This window comes from Zymoseptoria tritici, chromosome 6 (genome assembly GCF_000219625.1).
Source record: "Zymoseptoria tritici IPO323 chromosome 6, whole genome shotgun sequence".
NCBI classification, from domain to species: domain Eukaryota; kingdom Fungi; phylum Ascomycota; class Dothideomycetes; order Mycosphaerellales; family Mycosphaerellaceae; genus Zymoseptoria; species Zymoseptoria tritici.
Genome location: NC_018213.1, coordinates 1,652,560 through 1,680,237, shown reverse-complemented (window position 1 = coordinate 1,680,237; position 27,678 = coordinate 1,652,560). Strand labels below are relative to the sequence as shown.

At 54.0% G+C, this 27,678-nt stretch overlaps 7 protein-coding genes across 7 annotated transcripts; 4 read left to right on the top strand and 3 right to left on the bottom strand.

Annotated features, from left to right (window-relative positions):
- Nucleotides 1–25: 25 nt before the first annotated feature.
- On the bottom strand, nt 26–757 carry MYCGRDRAFT_104912 (ubiquitin-40S ribosomal protein S31; the record flags this gene model as incomplete). The annotated part of the gene is made up of 3 exons (XM_003851498.1): nt 26–210; nt 271–554; nt 633–757. 3 exons carry the CDS (start codon nt 724–726, stop codon nt 121–123), a joined length of 468 nt encoding a protein of 155 aa, XP_003851546.1.
- A 2,207-nt stretch (nt 758–2,964) lies between these two features.
- On the top strand, nt 2,965–3,186 carry MYCGRDRAFT_31187 (uncharacterized protein; the record flags this gene model as incomplete). Its single annotated transcript, XM_003851747.1, has 1 exon — nt 2,965–3,186. A coding segment is annotated over one exon (222 nt), but the record flags the coding sequence as incomplete, so codon positions are not given.
- Nucleotides 3,187–10,579: 7,393 nt separating this feature from the next.
- MYCGRDRAFT_86557 (uncharacterized protein) lies at nt 10,580–11,171 on the top strand (the record flags this gene model as incomplete). The annotated part of the gene is made up of 3 exons (XM_003851748.1): nt 10,580–10,647; nt 10,713–10,903; nt 10,969–11,171. The coding sequence occupies 3 exons, from the start codon at nt 10,580–10,582 to the stop codon at nt 11,169–11,171; spliced, it is 462 nt and encodes a 153-aa protein (XP_003851796.1).
- Nucleotides 11,172–15,214: 4,043 nt separating this feature from the next.
- Nucleotides 15,215–18,010, bottom strand: MYCGRDRAFT_109911 (uncharacterized protein; the record flags this gene model as incomplete). Its single annotated transcript, XM_003851497.1, has 3 exons — nt 15,215–15,609; nt 15,674–15,894; nt 16,685–18,010. 3 exons carry the CDS (start codon nt 17,998–18,000, stop codon nt 15,215–15,217), a joined length of 1,932 nt encoding a protein of 643 aa, XP_003851545.1.
- Nucleotides 18,011–19,642: 1,632 nt separating this feature from the next.
- Nucleotides 19,643–20,644, bottom strand: MgAXE2 (acetyl xylan Esterase/Acetylesterase; the record flags this gene model as incomplete). Its single annotated transcript, XM_003851496.1, has 5 exons — nt 19,643–19,739; nt 19,800–19,876; nt 19,940–20,073; nt 20,189–20,240; nt 20,306–20,644. 5 exons carry the CDS (start codon nt 20,642–20,644, stop codon nt 19,643–19,645), a joined length of 699 nt encoding a protein of 232 aa, XP_003851544.1.
- A 903-nt stretch (nt 20,645–21,547) lies between these two features.
- MgXYL1 (endo-1,4-beta xylanase glycoside hydrolase family 11) lies at nt 21,548–22,431 on the top strand (the record flags this gene model as incomplete). The annotated part of the gene is made up of 3 exons (XM_003851749.1): nt 21,548–21,857; nt 21,932–22,105; nt 22,166–22,431. 3 exons carry the CDS (start codon nt 21,583–21,585, stop codon nt 22,392–22,394), a joined length of 678 nt encoding a protein of 225 aa, XP_003851797.1.
- Nucleotides 22,432–23,477: 1,046 nt separating this feature from the next.
- MYCGRDRAFT_93973 (uncharacterized protein) lies at nt 23,478–24,953 on the top strand (the record flags this gene model as incomplete). The annotated part of the gene is made up of 2 exons (XM_003851750.1): nt 23,478–23,613; nt 23,671–24,953. 2 exons carry the CDS (start codon nt 23,478–23,480, stop codon nt 24,951–24,953), a joined length of 1,419 nt encoding a protein of 472 aa, XP_003851798.1.
- Between the last annotated feature and the right edge of the window lie 2,725 nt (nt 24,954–27,678).

Genomic DNA, 27,678 nt, shown 5'->3' with positions numbered 1-27,678 from the left:
TCGTACGAAAAGCAAGGATATTAGGCATGTGGTCCAGACGAGGGTTTCCATTTGCATATAGCTACTGCAGACCATTCAAGGCCTCCCTTCTCAATCGCAGCTATTCACATCGAATCGCCTTTACTTCGGGTCGTCAAAGACGTAGGTGAGGTGGCAGCGACCGCAGTACTGGCGGTTGTGCATGGCAGCCATGAAGATACCGGCACCGCACTGTCAATTAATCAGCACGTGTCTCCATAATATCCTCACCACAAAAGATTGTGTACTCACTTGCTCGGCGGGGCACTCTCTACGCAGACGCTCAATCTTTCCATCACCGTCCACCTTGTAGTACTTGAGCACAGCCAATTTCGTCTTTTTGCGCTTGTGCTTGATCTTCTTGGGAGTGGTGTACACCTTCTTTTTGCGCTTCTTGGCCATGCCACCACGGAGACGGAGAACCAAGTGGAGGGTCGACTCCTTCTGGATGTTGTAGTCGGAGAGGGTTCGGCCGTCCTCGAGCTGCTTGCCGGCGAAGATCAGGCGCTGTTGGTCCGGTGGGATGCCTTCCTTGTCTGTGGGGTGGTCGTGTTAGATGTGCTCTGTCTCGTGGCGATTCGGGTTTTCCGCGTGTGCGCGCGGTGTCGTCTTACCCTGGATCTTGGACTTGACATTGTCGATAGTGTCGGACGATTCCACCTCGAGGGTGATCGTCTTGCCCGTGAGGGTCTTCACGAAGATCTGCATGGTCTCAGCAATATGCGTCTTCGAAAATGCAGTGACCGACAGAAGAAAGTGTTTGGAACGAGGATTTGAAGTCGACGTTAGTGGGACGTCGGTCTTGGCGAAAGATTTGACCGATGACGGAATCTGCACATGTGATACATTCTGCGCAGCGTCGACGTCCATTGCTTCAAACACTCCACGCAACCACTTTCGATTCAACATGATCCTCTGCACCTCCATTCCAATTCTCCAAGAAACACAGATGCGATCTTCTTCAAGGAAAGGATAATATTGCATTCGTCCCAGGTCGCTTATATGGTCGACATCATGAATACGACGGAGGCTCACTCCGTTGCTACGAAGATGCTGGCACACCGGTGCCATTCCTCTGGCGACCGTATTGACCGTTTCGACGTTTGATACAACGGCTGTCATCGCAGGAGTCTGAATGAACATGTTCCGGCAAAGTCCTTGTCACAGATCTCGCGCGAGCCCCGTGTGGGTCAATGCCTCTCCCAGCACGTCAAGTAAACGCCATCAACCGGGAGAAATCCGTTGCCCATGGTGATCAGATCCCGCCCTTGTCAACACCCGACTTCGAATCTTCAACCACGGCCCCGTCCATTGCATGTATTAGTACTACGCCATCCTCTTCAACTCCAAAAACAACACCCTCCATACCACTGACTCTGTACAATTGTACATAGCCGCTCTCACAAATCGCAACAACTCGACCCTTCGCGGCCGAACAGAGCGTTCACTTCCAACCACCTGCGCGGCCTGAGCGGCCTAAACAACTCTTCCTCCTCAGTGTGTTAGGGATTCGCATCTGAGGAGGCGAACCACTACGAAGTCACCTGCCCGGCGGCTGTCGGCTTGCACTGCGTGAGGTATGGAGGATGCCATCCACGGACAGTGAGCCAACCATACTAACAAATCATGCAGTACCGGAACCAAGAAGGTCGTCAGTGAATGACCTTCAGACCAAACTGGACCCCCAACCCAGGAAACCGGACTCTTCTTGCCTCTAAGCACAATATGCTGCACACAAACCCATCCTCGAGCATCCAAAGACGCCGTCTCGAACACCGTCGACAACAATCGCTCGAGGTCCCCATCCTTGCTTCACCACTTCCTACCAACTCGAAACGGACGAAATCATCACGATCAGGTCATCAACGAGGCCGCAGTCTCGACCAAGACCTGGGCGCGATGGACTCGTCTGCAGGATTTCGACCACTACTTCCCCAGGATCAACAACTCTACCATGGCCTACCCTCTGGACTACCATTAGCAAGGACACACCCGGATACTAACTTAGCATACCTCCCGGATCAGCAACATATCACCAAGCAAGAAACGCAGTCGCACAGTCTAGCCCAGCCGGGCTTCCAGCCTGCGCCGCTTCAGGCGCAACCACAAAACTTCCAATCCCACCTCCACCAACAGCTGCACGGGAGCATGGATCCGTCTGGCGGCGGTCAAACTCACGAACAAGCCGCCGCCATGCAAAGTCTGCAGAGCCACTTGATGTGGTACGAGCAGAACTTTGGCAGCAACCCTTCAAATCCACCCATCAACCACCCTCCACACCCCAACCACAACCTCAACCCTCATCCCACCATGCAGAACGGGCCATTCGTTCAGATCAGCTCGCCTCCGCCCACCGACATGAGCAGTGTCATCTACCTGCCACAACAACCCCTTCAGGCCGTCCCAATGACTCCCGTCTCAAGAGGTCACTCACGTACCGTCCCGAACACACCGCAACATCACAGCCAGACCTGGCCGAGCCCTCCACCGACGCAGAGAAAGACAACTCGCAGCAACAGCCACCAACTCGACGTCGCTCCGATGCCCCATGGGCAGGATCTTGGGCAATTCGTCAACCAAGGGCAGATGTTCCAGAATAATTCATTCACCTACGCAAGCGAACAGGAGTATGCAGCATCCACTTACTCATCCTCCGTGGCAGACCCTTCATCACCTGTTCACCAGCAGAGCACGCCAATGCCGACGCTGTTCGAGGAGGTCTCGAATCCGTACTGCGGACAAGGAGACATCCTTCTCCAAGCGGCGGCTGGGGCTGACCAAGACTTCAACAGCCCACATTTCATGATGGGCGATGGATCCGCATGTGCAGAACAAGCCGCACTGGATGCGGCTGGAATCGACGCCACGTATATCGACACAGGTATCTCAGAGGAGCAGATCAATTCCTGGCTCGTTCACCCCGTCGGCAAAGGCGAGGCATACACCTGCAAATGGGAGGGATGCAACACCACCATCAACCGCAAGGAGAATGCCCGTTCTCACGTACAGAACCATCTCGATGACCGCCGATTCCGCTGCAACCCATGCGGCAAGAGATTCAACCGCCTCCACGATACGAAACGCCACCACCTCACTCACACAAACGAGCGACCTGCAGTATGCCCTTGTGGCAAGACTTTCGCACGAGCCGATGCGCTCACCCGCCATCGTCAACGCGATATGTGCGAGGGTGTGCTGCCAGGTTTCGAGAAGCTCGAGGAGGAGAAGCCAAAGCGTGGACGCCCGAAGAAGGACAGATCTGAGAGCACCGGCCCTTCGCATCGTTCCGAACGTCCTGAAATGGATTCTCGCGCACGCAAAGCAGCACTGGCTCGACGAATGGACCAAGTGTACGGAAATGGCAGCGCTGCTAGCAGTAGCTCCGGTGCCAGTGTTCGCAGCATGCCAGACACTCCTCCGCAAGAATCCGACGAGCTCGCGGTTGGCGCCTTCTTGGATCTGAACTCCAGCAACGCACAATTCACCAACGCAGTCGCCGCATGGCTCGACACACCTCCAACCTCGCCGCCATCAGCCACCAAGAACATACGCTCTGACTCTAAGGTGTACATCGATCTGAGCATACCCGAGGAACGAGTCGTCTCACCTTCAAAGCTGTCAACCCGCTCATCACCGCCTGCTACCACCGGTGTTGACGCAGCAACGTTCCACGATTACTCATCTCCAGCGTACAACAACAACAACTCCGGTTTCGCCGGCGAGTCAAGCCCCATCGGACCCGAACACGACATCTTCAGCGACGCTGTCAACTTCGACGTTCTCAACTCGCATCCCGAGGTCCACCACGACGCATTTTCTCCGCCCGGCGAATCATGCAGTGGTTCCAGCGTCTACAACTCTGACTGGGACACCGTTCAAGTCAGCAGCGTGAAGAACAACAGCACCGTCAACGCTATACCCAGCACGATTTACGAGGAAGGCTTCCATCGCACCAGCTTGGGCATGGACGACTTCATGAACGATCTCATGGGTGGCTCCGGTGATTCGTACCACGACGACGTCCGCGATATGCTGGACTCGTGGGTCGCGATGAACTGAGCTGCTTCACAGACGGCAGCGAACGATGCAGGATTGACGATCTCGACGACAAATATGATTTTGCATATTAGCGAAGCCCAGAAACGGCGATCACGACTTGAAATGACTTGATGACCGTGTTGGCAAGCACACGAAAATCGTATGGGAAACGCTTGGGTCACTTTGAGCGTGGTGTTTGGAGCGACTTCTTTTGGACGATGACGAGCGTTTTGGCGCTTCTCTTCTCACCACCCGTCGAGCACCGAAACACTTCCACGAGCCCGCCAACGGACTGCTTAATTGCATCCTCTGTTGGCGGGAGGGAACTCGATGGGAATTGTCGAGGGTCTCGACGGTACGGCAATCTCTGAATCCTTCTCTGGAAAGAAAGAGTTGCCTTCTTTTTGACTTTATCCTTGTTTACCTCGCGAATCGCTCCTTCTTGGAGACCTGCTCTGCGAGGACTCACTGGTCTGTCGCTACCGATACCCACCAAGAGACCACCTCACGCGGACATGTATGATATACAGAAGCAAGTGCTATTGCTATTGCTACTTCGTGCGGGCGTGTCTTAGATAGATAGTCTTAGGTTAGAGTCCTTGGCTTTGACTCCTCGCTCTACTTGCAAAGTATGGCGGGTTGAGTTGGTCGGGTTTGAACTCCCTTGTTTGGCAAATCTAACAATTGACGATACCTGCATTCTTACTCTTTTCCGATCCATCGCCTCATGGAACTGGCAGAGGGCTTTACTGACGTTGGCTGTGATCGAATTTCTAAGCGTTCCGCTCTTCATGTGTATTTGGCAGCAACATCAACAAGCTTCGGCCGAATTCCGCGCCTGATGACCAACGATATACCAGGGATGGCGGCCCATAGTGACATTTAGGCGGATTCATCGATTCTGAAAAACCTCGTTTATCGATGTTAAGGCTTACTAAGCGCTCGCAACGTCTACCTCTCTTGCTCGCAATAGCGTTCTTCTTCTTTAAACCCTCACTACCCTCGCCGTCGCCGTCGCCGTCGCCGTCGCCGTCGCCGTGACCCTCGCCCTTACCACCCTCGACATGCCACGCCCTCGCATCGATATCGACTACCTTCGAGAGGAGATCGAGCTCCTTCTCAGAGTTTCCGAGTAGACGCAGGACGCCGTTATCCAATGGCTAAAGGACGAGAAGGGCATATTAATTAGCCTACGAACATTCCGCGAGAAGCTCCAGGCATAGGGCATATTAACACGGCCAAAGGTCTGCAAAGATATAGAATACAGAGCACTACTATATACAAGGATTAAGGAGCTCTTCTAGAAATAGGACTCGAAGGATAAGAGGCTGCTAAGGAACTTAAAGAAGGACGGCTTTAAGCTCTTATTAAGGCAGTTAAGAACGATCCGGAAGGAGCTAGGCTTATATCGATCAACTCTAAGGGCCGATTAGCCGGAGCACGATAAGATTATACGGATAGCGTTAGAGGGGACGATTGTAGGCGGTGCTCTAGATAACTATAGATACAAGCGGTTAGCAAGGCACCTACGGAAGGAATTCCACCTAATAGGAAGGTCTGTATACACGCTCGTAAGCACGCTCGCAGGCTAGATTCGTCCGCTCGCAAGCACGCTCGCAGGCTAGATTCGTCTGCTCGCAAGCACGCTCGCAGGCTAGATTCGTCTGCTCGCAAGCACGCTCGCAGGCTGGATTCGTCTGCTCGCAAGCACGCTCGTAGGCTGGATTCGTCTGCTCGCAAGCACGCTCGCAGGCTGGATTCATCCGCTCGTAAACCCCAATTTACGCTGCTTCCCTTGCTCGTAAACTCCCCCGCCTAGCTCGCACGCTGACGCTCGTCTGCTCGTAGGAATTGTATATCTCACATCGCGTATTCCCTTAATCCTACAGGTTATGATGCACGCCGCCGGAAGGGTGGTAAGGAGGATGTTAAGCGCGGTCGTCCAAAGGCTAAGGGCCCTAATTATATATGGTCGGTAGATGCCTACTGTAAGTTCGAGATCTTTAGCATCTGCTTCTACGCCTATATCGATATATACACACGGAAGATTATTTGGATCTACGTAGGCACTATAGCTAAGACGGTCTTCTCGGTCTCTAAGCAGTATTTAGATACAGTCCGAGAACTTAGCTTTACACTAAAGGTAGGCTCGCAACCGGTTATGCTGTGCTCGTAGCTCTGCAGCCAGCTCTGCTAACTCCATTTACACACAAATCATACGGGCGGATTACGGCGTAGAGACTCCTATAATAGCTAATATACACCTCTTCTGCTGTGAACTTTAGGAGGGTTAGAGCATTGAGTTCCGTAATAGCTTCTGGTATACAACGAGCAAGGGCAATTAAACGATCGAGCGCTTCTGGGGTCTTAGTGCAACCGCAGTATGGAATCGATGGCGTGATCTCTTCCACCGGCTTCGCGATAGAGGCTTCTACAGCGAGGATAACAGGGCTGACCGTGTAGCGTTCCTTGCTATCTACGTTCTAATCCTCCGGTTTACGGTCGAGCTGTTTATTAACAGCTACAACGACTACGCTATTCGGAAGTAGGCTAAAGTCGAAGGGCACTTAAAGGGAATCCCTGCTAAGAACTATAAGTACCCTCCTGATAGCGTGGAGGATCGTGGAATCTACCTTAATATAGAGTATCCGCGTATCTAGCGGATGGCGGATCAGCATGCTTAATTCGGTTAGTATCCCCTACGCACGAGCGGCTGCGAGCGGCTGCGAGCAGTTGCGAGACGACTAGGGTTAAGGAGCGGTGTAGGGATTGCAAGCTTGTAGGCCAGCTTCTCGCCCTACTAGCGTTACGAGCGTTTTGCGAGTGGTAGCGAGCGCTAACTATTCACAGATCTTGTTGCATACCTTCCTCCGCCGACTCTGCTGTAGGCTTCCGAGATGCTAGTAGCTAGTAGCTATCCGGAGACGCTAGATAGTCGCGAGCTGGACGCTAACGAGGATAAGATCTATGTAGAAGCATATCTGTACCTCCGCGATGCTGCCGCTCGTTACCTTGCCGCTGGTAATAACCTCGTAGAGTTTCAGACCCCTCCGAAGGGCGCTGAGTTATAGCCGCGTAACCGCACAAGGGACTTCTTCCGTGCTAATAGCTTTGCATTCGACTGAACGATATATAAGGGCCAGCCCTCCTGCTCTTCCTCTTCCTCTTCCTCTTGCTTATCATAGCTACCTCTCAATTCTGCCGCAATCCTGCGGCTCCACCCTACACCTCTTATGCTTCCCTCGGCGATAAGAACTATAGCTTCTGCGGCTGCCCTCCACCCTCGCGAGCGGCTCTAGCGAGCAACAACGGCGAGCCTACGAGCGACCACGAGCGCCAGCCTACCCCTCCTAGCTCCGGTGCTCGCGAAGGCTTCTTTATTCCGCAGAGCCGTGCGAACGCTAAGATAAAGAAGGCAGCCAAGACGAAGGCCCGTAAGTTACCTAACGCTACCGCCAACTTATTAAAGGAGGCTAAGAGGGCTAAGCGTTTGAGGGAGGTGTTGGCTAACAGCAAGGGTGCGAGGAGAGGTAGTGCCTAGGACGATAAGGACAAGCCACTGCTACTGTTCACTACTAAGTGCTTCCTTTACACCGTTACCCTTACAGATCCGGAGCCTCCTGTAGACGGCGAGGACGCTAACGATAATGCAACGCCAGTCTACTCCGACAAACGTAATAAGATCTTATAGCAAGCACAAGGCGTTGTTGCCGAGATAGACACTATTCTCTAAAACGCTTAGAGGCATAACCGTAGACGGCTCTTCTTAGAGTATCTAATAAACGAGAGCGTAGCTGCGAAGCAGCGGCGAGACAAGAGGCCCTACTACGACATCTATTTAACGAAGGAGTATAGTAGGAATTAGCCTATTAAGCTCGGCGCTAACAACGTAGCCGCTGCGAATACTACGATTAGGATAATACAGCTGTTCAATCTAAAGACAACCGGCAAGGCCCCCTTAGCGACCGTTCGGATTACTTACGTTATCTACTCCAGCGGCTGGAAGAATCACGACGATAGCTGGGTGTATATGGACTTAAAACGCTCCGTAAAGAAGGACGGCGAGCCTACATTCTAGTATGTAATTGGCTACGACGTGCAGACCGATGGCACTGTCCTGCACCCTGACGGGCGTGTATTCAAGGACAAGGACGGCGTTATTTACCATCCGTTTATATAGACTAACAGCTACACCAGCGTCGACAGCAAGAAAGTCCTCGCAGGCTAGAGTCACCTACTCGCAAGCTAGCTCGCACCGGAAGCACGCTACCTTGCAATAGACGCAGGCCCGTCCGGTAGCAACATTAAGGCGCTCGCAGATTAGTCTGCAGGGCTCGCAAGCCGTTCTCGTGTAGCTCGCACTGCCCTTGGCTCCTCGCAGGCGGAGCGTTCTAGCCCTTAGCATTAGCAGCGCTCCAGCTCTAAACGCCCTACCAGCTGCGACCTCTAATCCTCGCCGGTAAGCCAGCCTAACGACTATATTCTGCTCGACCCTAACACGGACAGCTTAGACGATATAGCAAGGGCCAAGGAAGCTATCGCGAACCGAGCTAAGGAGAACAGTGCTTCTTCGACGATTACCTCCGCAGCAGCTAGTACGCCAGTAATCCCTTCGGACTCGACGATGCCCTCTTCGTCAGCGACAACGACGATGCTAACGCCTCAGTTAAAGTCGAAGGCCCCTAGCACTGCTGCTAGCACTGCTAATTAAGGGGGTTTGGAGATGCTAGAGGAGGTCGCCGAGCCGGTCGTTAAGCAGGTAGTTAAGCCGATCGTTCAGCAGCAGAAGATGAAGAAGAAGAAGAAGGTTAACGAGCCGGTGGCTGTTGGCACCAGACGGAGCGAGCGGACTATTAAGCTTACCGAGAAGGGCAGGGCTAACCAGAAGGACTAATATACACGAATCTAATGAATACACGCTACCGACGACTCGCTCGTTGCGTGCTCGCGGACTGAACGGACTGGCTCGTAGCTAGAAGGAGCAATAAACGTTTATCTCATATCTTAATAGCTCAATATCTTAATATCTTAATTCTCTTCCTTAAAAACGGCTCGCGGCGTGCTCGCAGGCCAAAACGGCTCGCTCGTAAGCGTGAAAACGAGGGATTCAAGCGTGAAAACGAGGGATTCAAGGAGATATACAGCAACTAACGCATTCATTTGGGTATCAACGTGCAGGCTCGTAAGGCTCGCGGAGAGCTCGTAGGCCAAATCGATCTATCTATTAATCCATCACGCCTAGTCTGCCGAACTTCTTGTTAACAGCACGCTAATACTGCAACACCGACTGCTCAATCTTAGCAATGGCAGCCTTTGACTTGCTCCGCACGTCATTAACCTCGTCTATAATCTCCTTAATCAGCTCCTCCTTTAGCTAACCTTTCAAGCCCCTTAAACCGCTGATCTTATACTTCAAATCCGACACCTCCGACTCCAACGCAGCGATCTTGTCCTACGCCTTATTTATCTTACCTCGCATGCTGCCAACTGCCTCCTTTAATATAGACTTCTTTTCTACCGGCTCCTCCTTAATCTTAACCTAATCTCTAGCAAAACACGGAGGCTTGCCCTTGTAGTAGCAGTAGGCGTAGGTAGGGAGAGTCGTAGAAGTCTTGCACTCGAGTCCGCGATCCTTGCACTAGCCGCACTCGGTAACCGCCGGAATGCCTGTTTTTTTTTATTAGCCTGCGAGCCTTACTAAGAGCCGTACGAGCTACATTACCTTCGTCCGTCTCCATAACTCTGCATGCATAATCGTATCTTATAAGCATCTAACGTCCGCTCTTCTTAGTGTTTTTATTACTACTCTATGCTCTAACGAGGGCATCGTTCTATTAGAGGTCGGAGATGTACCAGAAGTCTTTAGAGGTGGCCGTAGCAGGCTTATCGTAGACGAGAAGGTCGGCAGGTAGCTAAGGAGCAGGAGCGATAGCTATAGTAAATGTGGTCGCTAGCTTATCGTCGTTGTCGTCGGAGAGAGAGAGTCCGCGTAGGCGATTGGGGTCGCGAGCCTTACCAAGTTCCGTATTAAGTAGTATCCAACCAGCCATTTTCACGTGCGCGCGCGGTACGATGTTGCGAGATGTGTGTATTATATAGCGAGCGCGCTGCGAGCGACGACGAGAGGTAGTAGAAGTAGTGGTGTTAATAAGAGGTTTAAGAGTCGAAGAAAATGACACTTATCTAACCAAACGGCGTATTAGCGCGCACTTACATGTGATTGTTGATAATTAGAGTAACTAGCGCAGTGACTAGCGCAGCTGTATGGCGACAATACAAGCAATTGGCGACAATAGTGGTGGTAGTAGTGTTATTGTAAAGTTGAAAATCGATGAATCCGCCTAAATGTCACTATGGGCCGCCATCCAGGGCAATGATGTTCCCGACATTTCAACGACACCGGCTTATGAATGCATACGACGACTTTATACAAGACTTCTCTCTGATTCAGATCTCAGCACGCATCCAGTCAACTTCCAGCGCACATCAACCCATACAAACCTCCTCCACCATCCAACAAACCATGGACCCAACTCTCTACAAATACCCATCTCCCCTCGAAGGCTGGGAAAGCAGCGAACCTCTCTCCGAGTAAAATTCGTCCACCACTACCTGTTTCCCTTACAGCACTTTCTAAGCTAACACCCCTCTCCCAGCGACCGCAACCCCGACGGCAAATCTCTCCAAAACCCACCCTCCACCACCCTCAGCAAAGCCTACACCGAATTCATCGAACCCCTCGCCAAAGACGACCGCGGCGCCTTTGACGCCCACATTTACTTTCTGCACACCGACGAGCGGGAGACGAGTTTTGCCAAAGCGTTGCATGAACGCGTGAGGCGGGAATGTACGCACATCCTCCCTGACTCTCCAACCCACCCCTACTTTATCCGCTGATGGAGGTATTCCTAGTTCCCGAGTTGCGAGTCTACCCACTCCACCAGCACCCCATCGGCCCTCATCCAGTGGGCATGTTCGAAGTGAACCTCTTCACACCGCAGCAATTCGGAGCGTTTGTGAGTTGGTTGGTGATTCATCGGGGTCCGTTGAGTGTGTTGTTGCATCCGAATACGGGGGATGCGATGCGGGATCATACGCAGAGGGCGATTTGGTGAGTGTTTCGTTCGGGCCCTTATTGGGAAAGTTGGAATTTGTGCTGATGATTGCTGGCCGTGGTAGGATGGGAGAGAGGTATCCTTTGCAGACGGGACCGTTGAGAGGGGAGTGAGGGGTGGATGTTTGGGTAATGGAGGCGTTGGACAGTAGAGTTCGCGAGGACAGATGGGTGATTGTTTGTGATGTTGTTGTGAAAACGCAGTCAAAAGTACCTCATGCTCGAGTGTTTCGCTCTCTTGGTGCTCGTCATTGCAGACTGCGGACGCTAAAGGAGCATTTGCTCGCAGATGTTTTCCAACACAGAGCCGTCCAGGCTTCTTCTCATCAATCAGTGAAACCGCTGCTCCAACCGTTCCATTCCCAAGGGTATCAAGTCCCGAAACGCCAACGCACATAAAGCAACAGCATTCCCTCAATCACCCACCCCTTGTCGGCACACAACCCGCAACCCCCGCCATCAGCAGCACATAAACCCCTCCACAAACCACCCACTCACCTCTCTCCATCAAATCCCTCAACCTCGTCGCAGTCCCCACCACAAACGCAGCCCCCGCAATAAGCAACGTAACCGTCAACCGCCCCGCAAACGTCGGAATAATCGAGAAGAGCAAAATCGGCAACATCAGCGCGAGTGGTAAGCACGAGACCACCACTGCATTCATGGAAGGCGACGGCGAAGAGATCTCGATCTGCTCAGCCTGCGCAGCTTGCGCAGCCTTTAATGCGGGTTGGCGAGAAGTTTTAATGTGAAAGAGATCCCCCTCAAATTCCAGGAACTTCGACTCAACCTCATGAATCGGCCTCCTCTCTTCCAACCACGCACGATACTTACCCACCTGCTCTGCCCCAGCAGGACTCGACTCCTTCTCCATCGCCACAAAAGAAGTCATAGCGCGAGAATACTGCTCTGTCTTGAGGAAAATCCTCCCCAGCAGAGCCGTTCGGCGGTGATGCACTTCCGTTCCTCCTACCGACTCGGCGCGGCGGGAAGCAGGTTGTCGCGGCTGATCGACGGGGGTAGGGGGCTCCATCTGAGCGATGATCTCGTCGAAAGTGCGGAGTTGAGACTCCATTTCGCTGAGTTCGTCTTGAAGGTGGAGGAGGATGCGGTGGTTGAGGTAGCAGAATTTGCGGTAGAGGGGTTGGATGGGGGAGGTGGGGGTGGAGAGTTCAAGGGCGAGGAGTTCGTAGCCAGTTAGGGTGCGTTTGGATAGGTCTGGTGCGTCCGGGGCGGGAGGGCGGTCAGGGGTGGCGACATGACCTGGCTGTTCGGGATGGGGGTAGGGTATTGGTGCTGAAGGGTGGTGGTAGTGCTGCATTGCTGTGAAGGGTGGATATGGAACACTGGAGCCAGCAGATCCGGTCGAAGAGCCCGAGTATGATCGATATTGGTCGTAGTCTGGCAGGGTGGGATGTTGGGCATACTGCTGCGATTGTGAAATAGACTGGTGGTACTGCATCGCTTCCCGCTGTTGCCTCAATTTGTCCTCATGTCGAGATGAACGCAATAATGAACTGCTTCTGCCATCCGAGCCAGCGGCAGATTGATTCGAGGCGTCCGCACTACCATCTTCGTGGATTTGGTAGCCTATACGCCGAGACTTGTCCATAGAGGCGCCACTCGACTTGGGACCGGGCCCTGGTGACTCCGCAGAAGCAGAAAATTGCGAATCATACTTGCGACGCAATTCTGACACACTGCCCGCAGAGCTTCCATTACGTGTCGTGGTAGGCGACGGACAGGAGGAGAGAGAGGACGGGGTTCCTGGATGTTCACTCGAGCCAGCGTCAGAGCGTTGATCATGCGATGACTTGGTGGACGAGCTGGAAGCCACAGAACGGGCGTCCTCCTCGTCTTCACTGGTCTCCATATAGTCGAAGACGTTCAGTTGTGAATCGTCGTTGTTGTCGACAGTGGGAGCGGTCTTGGGTTCGCTGTGGTCTCCACCTGCCTCAGGGCTAGGGTTCTCACGGTTGTAATATGACCGCTGAGTGATGGTGGTATTGCTACTGCTGTCCGAGACACCCGTAAGACCTGACAGGACCGATAGCAAGGACGGACTGACTCTCAACAATGGCTCGGGTCGTTTCGATAGACTCCCTACTCGGTGCTTCGTCGGCCGACGATCCTTCGCACCAGTCTCCTCTCTATGTCGATGTCGACGAGTAGAACTTCCTTGCGAAGCTTTCCCAGATCCAGAAGTCCTGCTAGGTGTCCGCGTGGATGTGCCAGATTCAACCGACTCCAAAATTCGACCAAGCCGTGTCCCAAAGAACTTCCCAATGTCGCCTTCTGTATTCCCACTCCGAGCTTTATGACCACCACCACTCGACGACGCACCCGCTCTTCTTCTGGTTGTGCGCCTGCGTCGAGCAGGGTCTTCCTCAACAACGTCCACCCACTCCACCGCAGAGGACGACCGGCCTGACTCCTGGAGCACCGAGCTCTCAGTCTTGCTTCGGCGTCGCGACGCCAGGGTTCGTTCGCTTGAAGGTCTTGAGCCCTCCTCCAATGGTCTCGAGACGACGACCTTGGATGCCACGGGCGAGGATGTTCGTCCTGTGGTTTGCGGCTGTTTGGTTCCAGGAGAATGTCAGTCGCAAGAGCGGTCTGCGGCGAGTGAGCACAGCAGGAGAAGGGTTCGGCAAGGAGCAGGGAACCGGTAAGAAGAGAAGACAAACATCCGAACCAGACTTACCATTTCCCCGGATGTCTGGACTCTGGAGACTCTAGACCGAGTCAGTCGGAACTATAGGTGTAGAGGCGTAACGAGTAAGTGAAACACAGCAGCGAAGGAGCGAGTGAGTCGTGGAGCCCGGCGATTGCGCGCCATCGGCAGTGAGAGAGCGATGCGCAGGCAGAGAGAAAGAGACTCAAAGAGTGGTGGTCCCACCGCAGGGCCAGCCGGGAAAAGGCTTGTGTCACTGCTGTGTGGTGAGAGGTGAGAGGTGATCAGTGAGACGGAGCGGGTGTGTCGATGTAGATGTGGTTGTGGTTCAGGGGTCGGCCGATGCGGTGATATTTCCTCATTGACCGGGGGGGGGAGCGTCCATTGGGAGTGAGTTGGTGGAGATGCGCTGGCCATGTCTCCGGCGAAGCAGCGGGGCGCGATGCATCATGCAGATGGTTGGTGGATGTCGCAGATGATGTGTCGTCGTGGTTGTCATTTGACCGCAGCCTCCGACGTGGACGTGGACATGGACATACTCCACTGGCAAACAATTGGTGGTTGTGAGAGTGAGAGGATTTCACCTCCGGGAAATGCATGTCACATTCCTCGGAGCTATCAAACTTTGGTTCGTGCGATATGACGGGAGGGTCCTCGGTTTCAACCTTTCAACCCACCACCACAGCACCCGACGACGCCCGCAATCGTGCATTGCACACATGTCGGCGATGGTACAGCACACTATCGTCGTCCAATTATTTCGCTGGCATGAGGATGAGGAGCCGAGTTGGAGTCTTGCCTCGAGACGAGCTGGGATCTCACAGATCAAAAATCCTCGACATGTGAGCCAACGGAAGCATATGTTTGATGGAATCCAATGGTCGAGTAGATGAGCTCCGTACTGCAACAGACGAAGCTCTTGCTCGTATGCCATGAGAGAAACCGGCATCATTTCTCTCGAAACCAATGGTCAGACACCCTGCGCGTCCTTCCAGCTTCCGCTCTGCTCTGCTCTGCTCGGTTCTGGGTTGGCCAGACGCACCAGCGTCTAGACGCGCATTCCTTTCAACTATGATCCGTCGTTGATACCATGTCCATTACGCCTGAACGTCCTCCATTCGCTATTGTTACAGCCTGTACAAGCCCTTCGCTCTCAGGAAAGGGTATAATCTCCCAAAGTATGCTTCTCCAAACGCCAGAATCGCCGAATGAGCGCTATGCATTCATATGTTCCATCTCGTACACCTCCTCTGGGCTCGCAGCGCATATAAACATCGTCTCCCCAACCCGCTCTCCTAACCCCCGAGCCATCCATTCTTCTTCTCGTCATAGCGCACAATAATCACCTTATGCCTCCTCCCATTCACTCTCCATCAAGGCACAACCAAAACCCCACAACTCCCCGCCTGCGCCACAACACTCTTCACCACCCCCCTCAACTCCAACCCACTCAACCTCTGCTCACTCTGCTTGATCCTCGCAATCTCCCACACATGCTTCAGACTCACCGTGCCCACGCTCCCCAACATACTATTCCCCGGCGGCGCACCGCCCGAATGCGTGCTCTTCCCCATCGCACCTGCGCCCCTCGCTTTCGGTCCCGCGGTATTACCCGCTCCTTTGAGTTTGTTCTTCGTCGGGGAGACGCCGGCGGCGGAGAGGAGGAGGGTCGCGGTGGGAGGCGTGCGGAGCTCGAAGTGGAAGGAACGGTCCGGGCGGACGGTGACGCGCGCGGGGACGGGGGTGCCGGGGATGTAGTTTGCTGTGCCTGTGAAGCCATCCATCGTTAGTGAGGTTCTGGGTGTGCGTATAAGAAGGGTGAAGAAACGTACGAGCGTTGAACTCCTTGCAAAAGTCCATGGACTTCACGCCTTTGGAACCTAGCGCTGGACCAACGGGAGGTGAAGGCGAGGCTTGGCCGGCGCCGACGATGAGTTTGACGATTTGGTCGCCTTGGACGACGCGTTTGGCCATGATTTTTGGGGGATGCGGTGGATGAGGAGAGGTGCGGGTTGCGAGAGGATGGATGTCGAGCTCGGGCATTGATGAAAGGCTGCCAAGATATATTGAAAGGCTTTACGACGGATACGAGACGGTTTCGGGAGATTGAAGGTGTTCGGCGAGAGACTGGTCTGCTTTTCGCCAGGACGTCCTCAGAATTGCACGATACAACAGTGACAGCATGAGAGGTTCGCAGCTCTGAAGATCGTCTCGTGCTATGCATTATGATTATGTACTCTCCTCTCGCCACCCGAGTCTTCTCTCACAGCCAGCATGATCATTCGTAAACACCTAAACCGTGGCTCACCCTCATCAATGCCTCGCCCGCTGCGCTCCTTTCAGGCGCGATAAAAGCTGACTCCAGCTACCCGCCTACTCCGAATCTATGCATGGTGATCGTGGTCTGCTTGCCCAATCCTGCCATGTCCCGCCTTCCCTGTATGCTCCATCTCCTCCTCGTTTGCCCTCCTGTATCCCACATATCCCCCAAGCGAGTGTCGCTGTACAAACAATACAAGAGCGAATGTAGGGTATCTCTTCCTCGCGCAAATAAAAAATGATTCCCGGCCTGGCACTGTGTAGCGCAGGCCCACCGAAAGAAAACGCCTTCTCACTCAGCATTAAAAAGGTCTTCCTCTCTTCGTCTCCACTGAAAGATACCCGCTGAAAATGCTGCAGATAAACCCCATGACACCTCTGTAGTCGTGAACGCCGTGCAGAATGCATATCAGTAACAGTGTATATGTCTTCCGTCATCCCTCCTCGTCAAAGCCGTGCATATTCATCTCGTCGTTGTCAAGTCCTACGTCCGCGCCTATGCTTTCTGGTACTCGTTATCGGACGAGGCAGCGAGAGTTTCGCCTTCCCATTGCTCGTTGTCGCCGATCGGAGAGCGCATGCCAGTGGAGGGCTCGCGGCTGGAGGAGGAGAAACTCGAGCTGGAGCCAATTGTCCACTCATCGCTATCACCGCGGAGGGCCAGCTCGTAGTCGTCCAGATCCGTGAGACCGTACGCATAGGATTCATTCAATTCGCCGTGCTCAACGTAATCGTAGTCCCAACGGAACATCTTGCCCGGTTGCAGACGAGGAAGATAGCTGCCTTTGGCGATGAAGTAGGCGATTGCGGCGATGACGCTGCCGCCGACGAGATCTACGGCGTAGTGGTGGCTGAGATACATCGTGGCGTACCACATCCAGAGGACGTAGAAAGTGAAGAGCGGGCGGAGTTTCGGGAAGGTGTGTGACATGAAGAGGGCTTCGATCGTGGCGTTTCCAGAATGAAGCGATGGAAATGCGCCAAAGACGAGGGGTGATGCGGTGAAGGTGGATGTGTAGAGGTCAATCCCGAACAGCTTGTCAATGGCTGCCAGACCTGCGGGAGATCCGGGGATGGAGTAGTTCGCGGGTGCCAGGCCGTAGAGGTTCTCATACCACGGTGCACTGCACGGGAACATGATCTGGATCATGACACCGGTGATGTTCATGTATCCAAATGCTCTCGCGAAAGTGGGAGTGGTACCTGGCGGGCCGAAAATGAACATGATGCCAGAACAGACGAATGGTGCTCCAAAGTGCGTTATCCCGTATGGCAGCCATGCGAGCACGTCTAGGAACGAGTTCTTGTGTGCAGAGAGGATGTTGCTCAAGTTAGCGCCGTATAGTATATTCTCCAGCGCAGGCAGAACCCGTACCCAAATGCGTGGTCGGTATGCCGGTGGTATGAATTGGCAGGCGAAGAAGAGGACTAACCAGCCTGCTATAGGCAAGAAAGGCAGCAGAAACTGCCGTGTTATGGGTATTGCCAGGCCGGTCAACAAAGCTGTGGCCACCAGTCCTTTCTTCAACGGTCCCGGGTGTTCAATCATGCAGAGAGCAAAGAGACCAATCGCAGCCAGAAAGAGGTATTGTGCGTCATATTTCGTCCAGTGATGTGTTCGCAGGGCTCGAATGGTGTTTATCGGGTTGAAGGAGGTCTCGAGAGAGGCGATGGAGGAGGTGGGTGAGGATCGGGCGCTGATTTTCGACTTCGTGGCTCGAAATCGCCTCCGTATTCGATGTGGGACGTGGAGAGGTATTGATGGTAGCGAGAAAGGTAATCGTGGGAGTGAGAATCGTGTCGCGGAGCCGTCGCCGGTGGAGGACGGGTAGGCCGCCATGGTGGTGACAGGCGGGAGGAGGCGGCGGTGTTGACAGTATCGAGGTCGATGTGCTGGGGTTCGCGAAGTCGAGTATCGGGTTGCGCGATGTGGACCGGGGGTGATGTGCTTCTTTGGTGGTGGTGGTACGGGCGGGTTGGCAGCGCGACGACGGGAGAGAGGAGAGCGACACAACGCTCACGCGACAGCACGTCGAATCGGTTCAGGCGACCGAAAAGGCTGCAAGCAGAAAATGGCGGAGGATGTTTTAAAGGGATCGTCCTGAACGTGGGAGATGAGCGGATCCTAGCGCGCAGTAATGAGATGAGGCCCCGGGAAGTTCAAGTAAGCGCTCCGTCCGGGATTCCGCGAACGTCGAATCCTGGAATTTCGTGCCCGTGAAACACCGACCTTCCGATGCCGTGAGACGCAGAAGAAACAGGGACACGATGAGGCTGTGCTGCGTGGTGGTATAGGTAGGTAGGTAGGTGAGGAATATGAGATTGTAGGTGGAAGTGTGTGAATAATGAAGAACGGGGAGGGAGTGCTTGTCAGAGGCGCAGCGGCCGGATGGTCTTGTCCTGGATCATGGATGATGACTTTGCTTGATCTGATCCTACTACTACTACTACGGGCCGTACTGCACTGCTCATCCTTCACCGTGGCGCATCGCATGAAAGACACCGAATCGCAGCAGTCACCACAAGCCATGGAAGCGCCCAGCACCAAGCAACCAAGCTCTGTCGCACGGCGCTGCTTGCGTTGCTGACCGATCTGATGTGAGGCGCAGGAATTTCCTGGGCGAATTGGCCGAACGCAGCGAATCACACGTCCCTTGTGCAGACCAGCTCTCTCTCTCTGCGAAGCCTTTCCGAGCCATCCGAGCACGTCGATTCTGCGATTTGCTTCCGGCAACTGGCGAAAACGTTAAATACGCCGTTTCGACGTCACCCCGCGCTAGACTTGTGCAAATCATTTCGTTTATCGCGTGATGTGAAGAACACGATGCTCGGGTCGCCGCGACCATGTATAAGGTATCTATATATCCACGCGCGGCCAGCAATGCCCTGGCACTCAGACTTCATACTCTGATCAGGGCAAATCCTGCAACACTCGGCGCTCCGTGTGCAGTTCCACCCAGCGGTCCACATCCATGTCACCGCCATGTGAAATTCCAGCCCAGCTCTTGGCGGCATGTGCAAGCCGCTTTCGATCAATCGGCGGACCACGGAGCTAGATCAAGTCCGGCTTGCGAAATGTGAAAATGCAATCACAGAAGCACGCTTGCAACTTCCGCCAGCCTTCCGATGGATGTGACTTGGAACTCACGTCGTCTGATCATCACCTCGAGCTGTGAGGAGAGACGAATCAGAAGACGCATCAGATGAAGCGTGTGAGGACCCCAGCGGCCAGCACATCCTTCCAGGCTGCCACATATCACGCCCAACACGCCGCCATCATGCTTGCACCTTGGCGTGTTGTCCAAGCTGTGGCTCATGCATCGGCCGTCGGCCTCTATACTTCGCATGAGCAAGATTCACAGCCACATCTTGCAGGTTTACGCGGAGCACGAAAGATAGCGTCCTACAAGGCTACGGACAAGTAGTATGGGTAAGCAAGGGAGACCTTGCACATGCCGCCACCTCACCTACAGTTCTCCATTTCATCCAAGCTTGCTCTTGACAAAGGCCAACGCATTCTGACCGTAGATCCTGCCATAGGCCTGGTGGGCGGCGGCGTCGTTACCAGTGCAGCAGTATCTGATGATCCAATTAGCACTCGGAATCACTCAGGACTTGGCCCTGGAGTGGACTCCTTACGGATCAGCCGCATCGCAATAGGATCTAATGCGAGCAGCGAAGGTGCTGCAAGAGAAACCGGCAGGGCGAGGAGAGAACTGCGAAAGACACATCAGCATACAATACATTGGTCAGCGGACATGACCTTGTCGTTGACTTACTCCTTGGGCATTGCAGCTCCCGTATCCGAACACCGACTTCTCAGCCGGTGAGTTCCGGGGATTGCCGGCCAAGATGATGGCCTTGACAGCCGTGCCAGCAGCAGAGGTCAACAAGGCGCGGGTGTCAGTGAGGCCTGCAAAGCAAAGTGTACAAGGTCAGCGGATGTCGTAGACTTCGAAGCATGGATGGAAGCCTGGCGTCCGAGACAGTCTTGGACAATGGAGGCCTTCTGCACTTCGGTTTCTTACCTTGATTCGGGTCTCCGCCGCCGCAGATGGCATTGTCGGAGATTTGCGCGCCCTGGATATCGTCAGCTCTGATGGATGAGAAGCACACACACACACCACCTCTGCCAAAGGACATACCTGCGAATACCCGACGACGACGAGCTTTGCCTGAGGGCATCTCTGGTTGAAAGAATTGATCTGGTTGGCGATGTTGGCCACACCAGTCCTCATTGAACTGCCATAAGAGTCTCCACCAGTGGCTGGATAGTTGATCGCCTCCGTGGTGGCCGAGGGATATGCGCCTACGATGAGATTGATGAAGACGCCTGCGGTTCCAAAGCCTGGCGATGCTGTCGTCTCGCGCGCGCCGAAGATGTGGATTGGCGGACAGCCGGACTGGCGATCTTCCAAGCTTGGGAGAGCTTGCCCGCTGGCGACCAACACCGTCGCGATGGAAACGAATTTGGAGAAGAACATGTTTGGTATGGTGAAGACTCCAGCTGCGAAGTTGAGTGCTGGAAGATGGACGTGGAGGTAGATGAGGCAGGCAAGGTAAGTTCGAAGATGTCTTGCACACTTTCCAACATCAGGATAAATTGCCATACACCATCGCTTCCATCATTACCACTGGTCCTACCGATTCGGGCGCTTTACAGCTTCACTCTGGATGAGTTGGCAGCGAACGTCCGTCTCGTCTACGCGCTTTTACCCACCCCGACGAATCAGACGGTCTCCGAACTCGTGGTGGACTTCGACGACAACGCGTTGTCGTCGATATACAACCCGTGACCCACCGCATCGGGCTTCATGCGTTCAGAGAATATAGCACATGGCCCACTCAGGCTGATTCTCGGGTCGGCGTCGTCGAACATTTCGTCCGTTTTAGCGATTATACCATGCCTGCAATTCAGCCTATACTCCAGACAAAGACAAAGGACCACACGACCACCACACTCCAGCCATCCTGCACGAGCTTTGCCATCCAAACAATCCCGGACAACCTCGTGCGCATTTCCCAGGATCAACCGTGGTGGTTCCCGAACGCTTCTCCACTGCATGTTCGCCTAGCACAAGCATCTTGCACTAGCGTCAGAATCATAGTGTTCGGCCAGCACTAGCTCGACACCCGTTGGCCTTGCACCTTCCCGATTGCTGATTCGTGTCGTTCACGCGTTTGACATGTATTGCGATGGTGTTACCATTACGGCGAAGCGATGTGACATCTCCATTCCTCCGGACGACACGGTGGAGATGAAGATATGGCTCGCATTTAGCCGCGACGACGAATCGACGACGATCTCGGTGCCAGTTATGAGACTCTTTCGACGTATAAGATTCACCTCTCCTTCCTCATAGCAAGTCCCCATCAACTCTGTCAACACCTTCATCTTTCAGCTTCGAGATCAAACAAAGTCATGCTCTTCACACGCGCTCTGCTCGGCCTCGCCGCCGCTACGTACTCTCTGGCCGCTCCCATCACCGAGGCCTCTCCCAACCCGGACTCGGCCACCCACCTCTTCGCTCGCGAGAGCCCGGGCACTGGCACGAACAATGGCTACTACTACTCCTTCTGGACCGACGGTGGAGGCCAAGTGAACTACAACAATGGCCCGGGCGGCTCGTACACGGTCTCGTGGAGCAACGTTGGGAACTTCGTTGCGGGCAAGGGTTGGGCTACAGGGTCTGCTAGGTGAGTTTCTTCCTGTTCCATTCCATCCGAGTGATTCAAGAAATGAGCCGGGTTTGCTGAACCTTTCACTCCAGAACCATCAACTACTCCGGCTCCTTCAACCCCTCCGGCAACGGCTACATCGCCGCCTACGGCTGGACCCGCAACCCTCTGATCGAATACTACGTCGTCGAATCCTACGGCACCTACAACCCCAGCTCTGCGGCTCAGAAGAAGGGAACCGTCACCACCGACGGCGGCACCTACGAGTAAGCTGATGAGATCCGACCCAACCTATCCCAATCACATTAGCTCTAACGCAGACACAGTATCCTCCAAACCACCCGCGTCAACCAGCCCTCCATTGACGGCACGCAGACCTTTCAGCAATTCTGGAGCGTGCGCCAGCAGAAGCGCGTCGGCGGCACGGTGACCATGAAGAACCACTTCGACGCTTGGTCGAGGCTGGGCATGAAGCTGGGTTCGTCGCAGAACTACCAGATTTTGGCGACCGAGGGATACCAGAGCAGCGGGTCTGCGAGCATCACCGTTTCGTAGATTGGATGTGGTTGAGGAAGTGTTTTTCGCGTGTTGCATGGAGTCGTGGACATTCGTTCTTGTGTCGGGAGAGTCGGAAGCAGTACATCGTCGAACGGTGTTGAAATCGACAGGATACGCTTTTTTATGTAGACGGATCAATTGATGTGTGCTACGGTTCTTGGGTCCAGCTCCGTGGTCGTGATCTGCTTCTGTTCGTGAATAATGGTTGGTCCATGAGGAACCTGCACATTTCGTCTTCCCCAATGCAAACTTCTCGACTGTGCAGGACAGTAACATGGCTTTGTGTGATTCTGTGAGACCTCTCATTACTTATTGCGGGCACAGTGTGCTTAGGCTAAGCCAACTCAACTCCCAAGGGTGTTTAGTAGACAATGCATGGAGCAGGTCGAGAGAGCAAATTTCCACCAATGGCAAGAGGCAGAGGAGAGCAACGGCGAGAAGAAATACGATGACTCGAGGCCTGTCGAAGTCAGCACGGGATTGTGGCTGTGAAGCAGCGACGTGTTCATTGACAAGGGCGAGTTCGTATTTGGAAAAGCCGAGACATGGTATTCCCATCCATGCAGCAAGGTAGAACCACGTCCCCTTCCGAGAAGACCGGTCGAAGGGTATTGCAATCGACCGGAGACACTTTCAGTAGACGGAACAATCGATGCGTGCTAAAAGTATACGGTCATGGGTCTACTTTCGTGATTCCGTGGCGTGTTCTGCCGCCGTGATGGCGAGTGAGGAAGTCTTCGGTCTTCGTGTGTCGTCTCTCTTGCTGGAATCCTGCGACACAGTACTCTATAGGATAGGAACTTGCGAAGTCTCTCGTCCTGCGAGGATGATTCCATCTCCGTCCTGGTAGGTGTCTACAGCAGTCGAAGAACGGAGCAGGTCGAAGAGAGGGAGGTCTAGGAGGTAGTTAGTCTCACGGCTGACCAGATGATGTGCACCAACCTAAGGTTTCCCTGCATCTGTGGGGGCCGGAAAGAAAGGTGGGGCCAAATCGCGTCTCCCGACCGCGACCGCGACTCTTCTCGACCTCGACATACATCATTCTTATACCTCACTTTGGGGCCTCCTGCTGTTCCAACCATGTCGGTCGACACGAACGAGAACAGCATCGGCGTCGATGTCCTCCGATCGCATATCAAAACCTGGGAGAGCTCTTTCCAAGCGGAACATGGACGCAAACCCGAACGCGCGGATATCAAGAAGGACGCGACTATAGGTGAATTTCTAGTTTGACTTCGTGAGAGGGAGAGAAGACTGATATGCGAAACTCAAGCTGCAAAGTACAAACAATATCAAACCGCGACGCGACCCTCCACCACCTCCCGAAAGTTCACGAAACCGCGAGACGCCCTTCGAGAGAAATCCGGCAACAGCTCAAGCAACACATCCATAGCAAGGACACCTTCAAAAGCCTTCCGCACAACTACTCATACCGCCGTCCTCTCCCCCGTCAAGGAAGTGGAACCCACACCCGCCCACATCCGCCTCGCGCTCGGTCCCACGCCTCAAAAAGATGGTCAAGTCTTGGGGATTTTCGACCTGTTATCCGGCACACCTTCACGGAACGACTCCGTAAAAGTCGCACATCTTGTCGCTGGAACGCCGAGTAAAGCTACAGCAGTCTCGGCGGAAGGCGGCGTGGAGAGGACTCCTCAGTCATCGAGTAAACGCTTCTACCTGGATGCATTTGCGGGAACGCCGTTGAAACGAAAGAGGGAGGATGAGACGGCAACACCCAGCTCTTCGAAGAGGAAGTATGCTACACCGTCCTTCCTGCGCCGCAGCTTCCCTCTCGCTTCGATCGATGAGGACGGTCCGGATACAACGGGTTCATCTATGGCAGCGCCGTTCAGGAAGAGAGGTCTGGTGCGGAGTCTGAGCAGCATTATCCAAAATCTCAAGAGGCAGGAGGAAGAGCGCATGGACGAGGACTGGGATATCCTGAACGAGATCGAAGAAGAGCAGCAGAACGGCGGCGATGTAGCAGGAAAGAAAACCGCAGCGACATCGAAAGTGCTGGTGCTGGATAGTCAGACGGGAGACATGCCTCTCGGACCTGATAAAGCGCCGGAGTCGGGGGAAGACGACGAAGTGGTGGGCAAGGGTGATCGACCGAGAAAGGCGTGGAAAAAGAAGGGACTGAAGAGGCAGACGAGACGGGTGATTATGCGGCCTGTGAAGCGGAAAGCTGGGAAGGAGGGAGCGGGATTGGAAGATGTGGCTGAGGAGGAGGAGGGACAGGAGGTGATCGAGAAGGAGGTAGAGGTGGTACCGGAGACGCAGCTCGTGGATGGAAGAGAGGAGAGTGATGCGTATGAGTCAAGTGGGGAGGAGGAAAGCGATGAAGAGGGTGCTGGGAAGAAGACTTCGAAGCGGAAAGTCACGAAGGCGAAAGAGAAAGATGGCGAGGCTGGAAACGGGAAGGAGGAGAAGATCAAGCCGAAGAGGAAAGTGAACGAGTTGGCGCATGCGAACTTTTGCAAGTTGAAGATCAAGAACAAGAACTCCAAGGCCAATGGAAAGGGTGGTGGGAGGAAATTCGGCGGCAGACGTTAGAGCTGTATCCTGGTTGTTGAGACGACGAACGACAACCGCGAACATGCTATACTTTCGGTATCCATTGACTAACACACGGCGTCAACGTGATGGACGGACTGAGCGCGCGTTGCAGACAGCTATCTGCACATCATACGGCTTGCCTTCGACACATCTTGGCGAGGCAGGCGCGCAGTCTGATCTTCCCTTCCGCTTTGGCAAGATCGGCGCTGCTACTCGAATCACTGGGAATTGTTCTGGAAGGCCAACGCCGTCCATGCCAGCAGCGACGATGCAGCGTGTGAGCGCACCGAAATGCCGTGCCTGCAGACCGGATGTGAGCTTGATAGTCTGATTGCAAGGAGAGGATTCCATGGAGCCCCCTGATCCCACCGCTTGCCTGCAGATACGGACACGCGAGAAACGCAGTAAGGATGCCGCACGTATGATGTATCATATTCAACGATCTCGGACGAATGCCATCGGTCAATTCCCATCTCCATGACATTCTCTGACATTCTCGCTCAATGTGAGTCCTTTGTTTGCTGATAGTGAACTTCGACAGCACCCAGCCAAGAAGCGCATCTGCCGATATTGCGAAGTATGCTGTCGACAGAAGATCATCGCGGACAGTACACTGGCCAGCGTCGACGCATCCGCGGGTTCAGATGTGTTGTGCTATACTGTGGCGTAGCAGTGGATGCGACGAGAACTTCTCGTCTCGCGAGGCATGACTCCCTCACGAATGATGTACGCTGGTTCGGTCTCCAGTGTGATCCGATCTCCGGTGTGAGACGAATCAAACGTAAGGACTGCTGCGACGGTGAGCGACGAGCATCGGACAGCCAAGATCCGGCGACGAGCCTGTGGATATACACGCACTCACGGCGTAAATGAAGTTCGCAAACTGATTGACGGCGGGAGGCTTGGGACAGCCGAGCTCCAAGTCGACGTCCAGATTTTCACCGGTTGCCGACCTATCTTTACTGTCTATTGTGATACTGCGTATTGGTAAAGAGCGAGACAGACCTTGTCACAAAGTCCGATTCGAGCACTTTCAGAGCAGCGCGTACATTATAAAGGAAGCGACAAGAGTCGTCAACCTCAGATGGCCGGCTTGAGATCCTATGGCAAATCACTTGTGCAGCCCTTCGGAACTGCCGTGTTCCGTGGTTTTCTCCATGCTACTGTCAGGCCATGCCAAGCATCGCGGTCGAACTTGCAGTCGGAAGACAGCCAAGTAGAGCACGCATCGGCGTGCGTATGTGCCCTTGTATGCGATCAATCGCCGACCAGGAGAAGCTCGTAGGGGGATCGGTGCTTCTTGCAGGCACGATCAACCCTGCGAAATGGTGCCGACGGTGCCTTCGTACCAGTAGGTCGGAAGTGGACTCCGATCTGAGCAAGGAATAGAACAGCAAGCGCGAAGGAGTAGTGAGTCGAACGAGAATCACAAGCCCGGCAAGAGAGCCGAAGTATCTCCTACAGACTAGAAGGTCGAGCGATGCACGATCTGCCACGCCTCGCATCAGCCGCATCGAGGATTCTCGTGGCTTGGCCTCGACTACCTGAATCGGACATTGCGTTCAGCATCACCTATAAGCAGTTCGATCCGTCGCGATCACGCAAAGGGTCCATTCGTTTCACGCTCGTGACGTCAAAAGAAAAAACCAATGATCGAGCCGTGCGAGCATGTTTGAATCGAACGTGGCTTGTCCTTTGCCGCAGAGCCGCATGTCGAGCATGTCGATCGTCGATCTGACACGCGCAGGTTCGTCATTTTCGGGCTGTAAGGACTTTACTCCGAAAGTTGCAGGTCGACATCGTTCGATGGAGAGACACATCGTGCATGTCGGGCAGGCCTCATTTCGGTCGCCGCCCGTCAATATGGAAGTGCTGGATGGGCAATGAGAGACCCAAATGGCACATCTTCGGTGAATGACAATGCAGTCCGAGTAGTTCAAGTAGCAAGGGCCCTGGCGTGCGAGATTGCGGTGTCACTCAGGCAGTGTTGAAGAGGTCAATGTGATGGTATGCGTGTGTGTATATGGGATGGCGGTCATTCATATCCATCGATGGTTGTACACTGTCCAACCGAATATGGTATCGGCGATGAAACGTAGTGCTATACTTGAAGTTCGAAGGAAGAAAGAAGATCCAGCCCAGTCCGGACCCTTTCTTTGTCGATCTGCACTACCAACGGAAGTCGTCCACGATCGAACTTCTCCCACCTTGTTGAACGTCACTTGTCCCCTGGCCATCATCGGCCCCATCGCGCTTCTCGCCGCACGATCGTGAGGTTGGCCATGTCAGCCCTCACTGCCATCGCGTTTCTGGTTCGGAACGGTCGATCTGCGACGTCCAACACCGGTGCGCAGCCACTGTTAAGTCTTCGCCCAGGACACGTCCCCGAACTGCTGTCGATTCGCTCCCGATGCACATCGATTTTCTGATGCGCTGCCCTACCATATCGGTGCGACTGGACTGAAGCAGTGGTGAATCGCCGCTCTATGAGTCCCGAATTGCCCATCGATTCGTCCAGCCCTGCCGCTCGCGGGCCATATCGCCCTGTTTGACTCTATGACAGATGCCGTTGTACCCTTTCGCATCCACGCATCCCTCTGTACTGCCTATACGTTGCATCCTGCCACCAACACCCACGCAGTAATTCAACGCACACGATAATCCGGACCAATTTGTTGTCACATTCATCCACAGACAGCATAGACGCTCTCCCTATGGATCC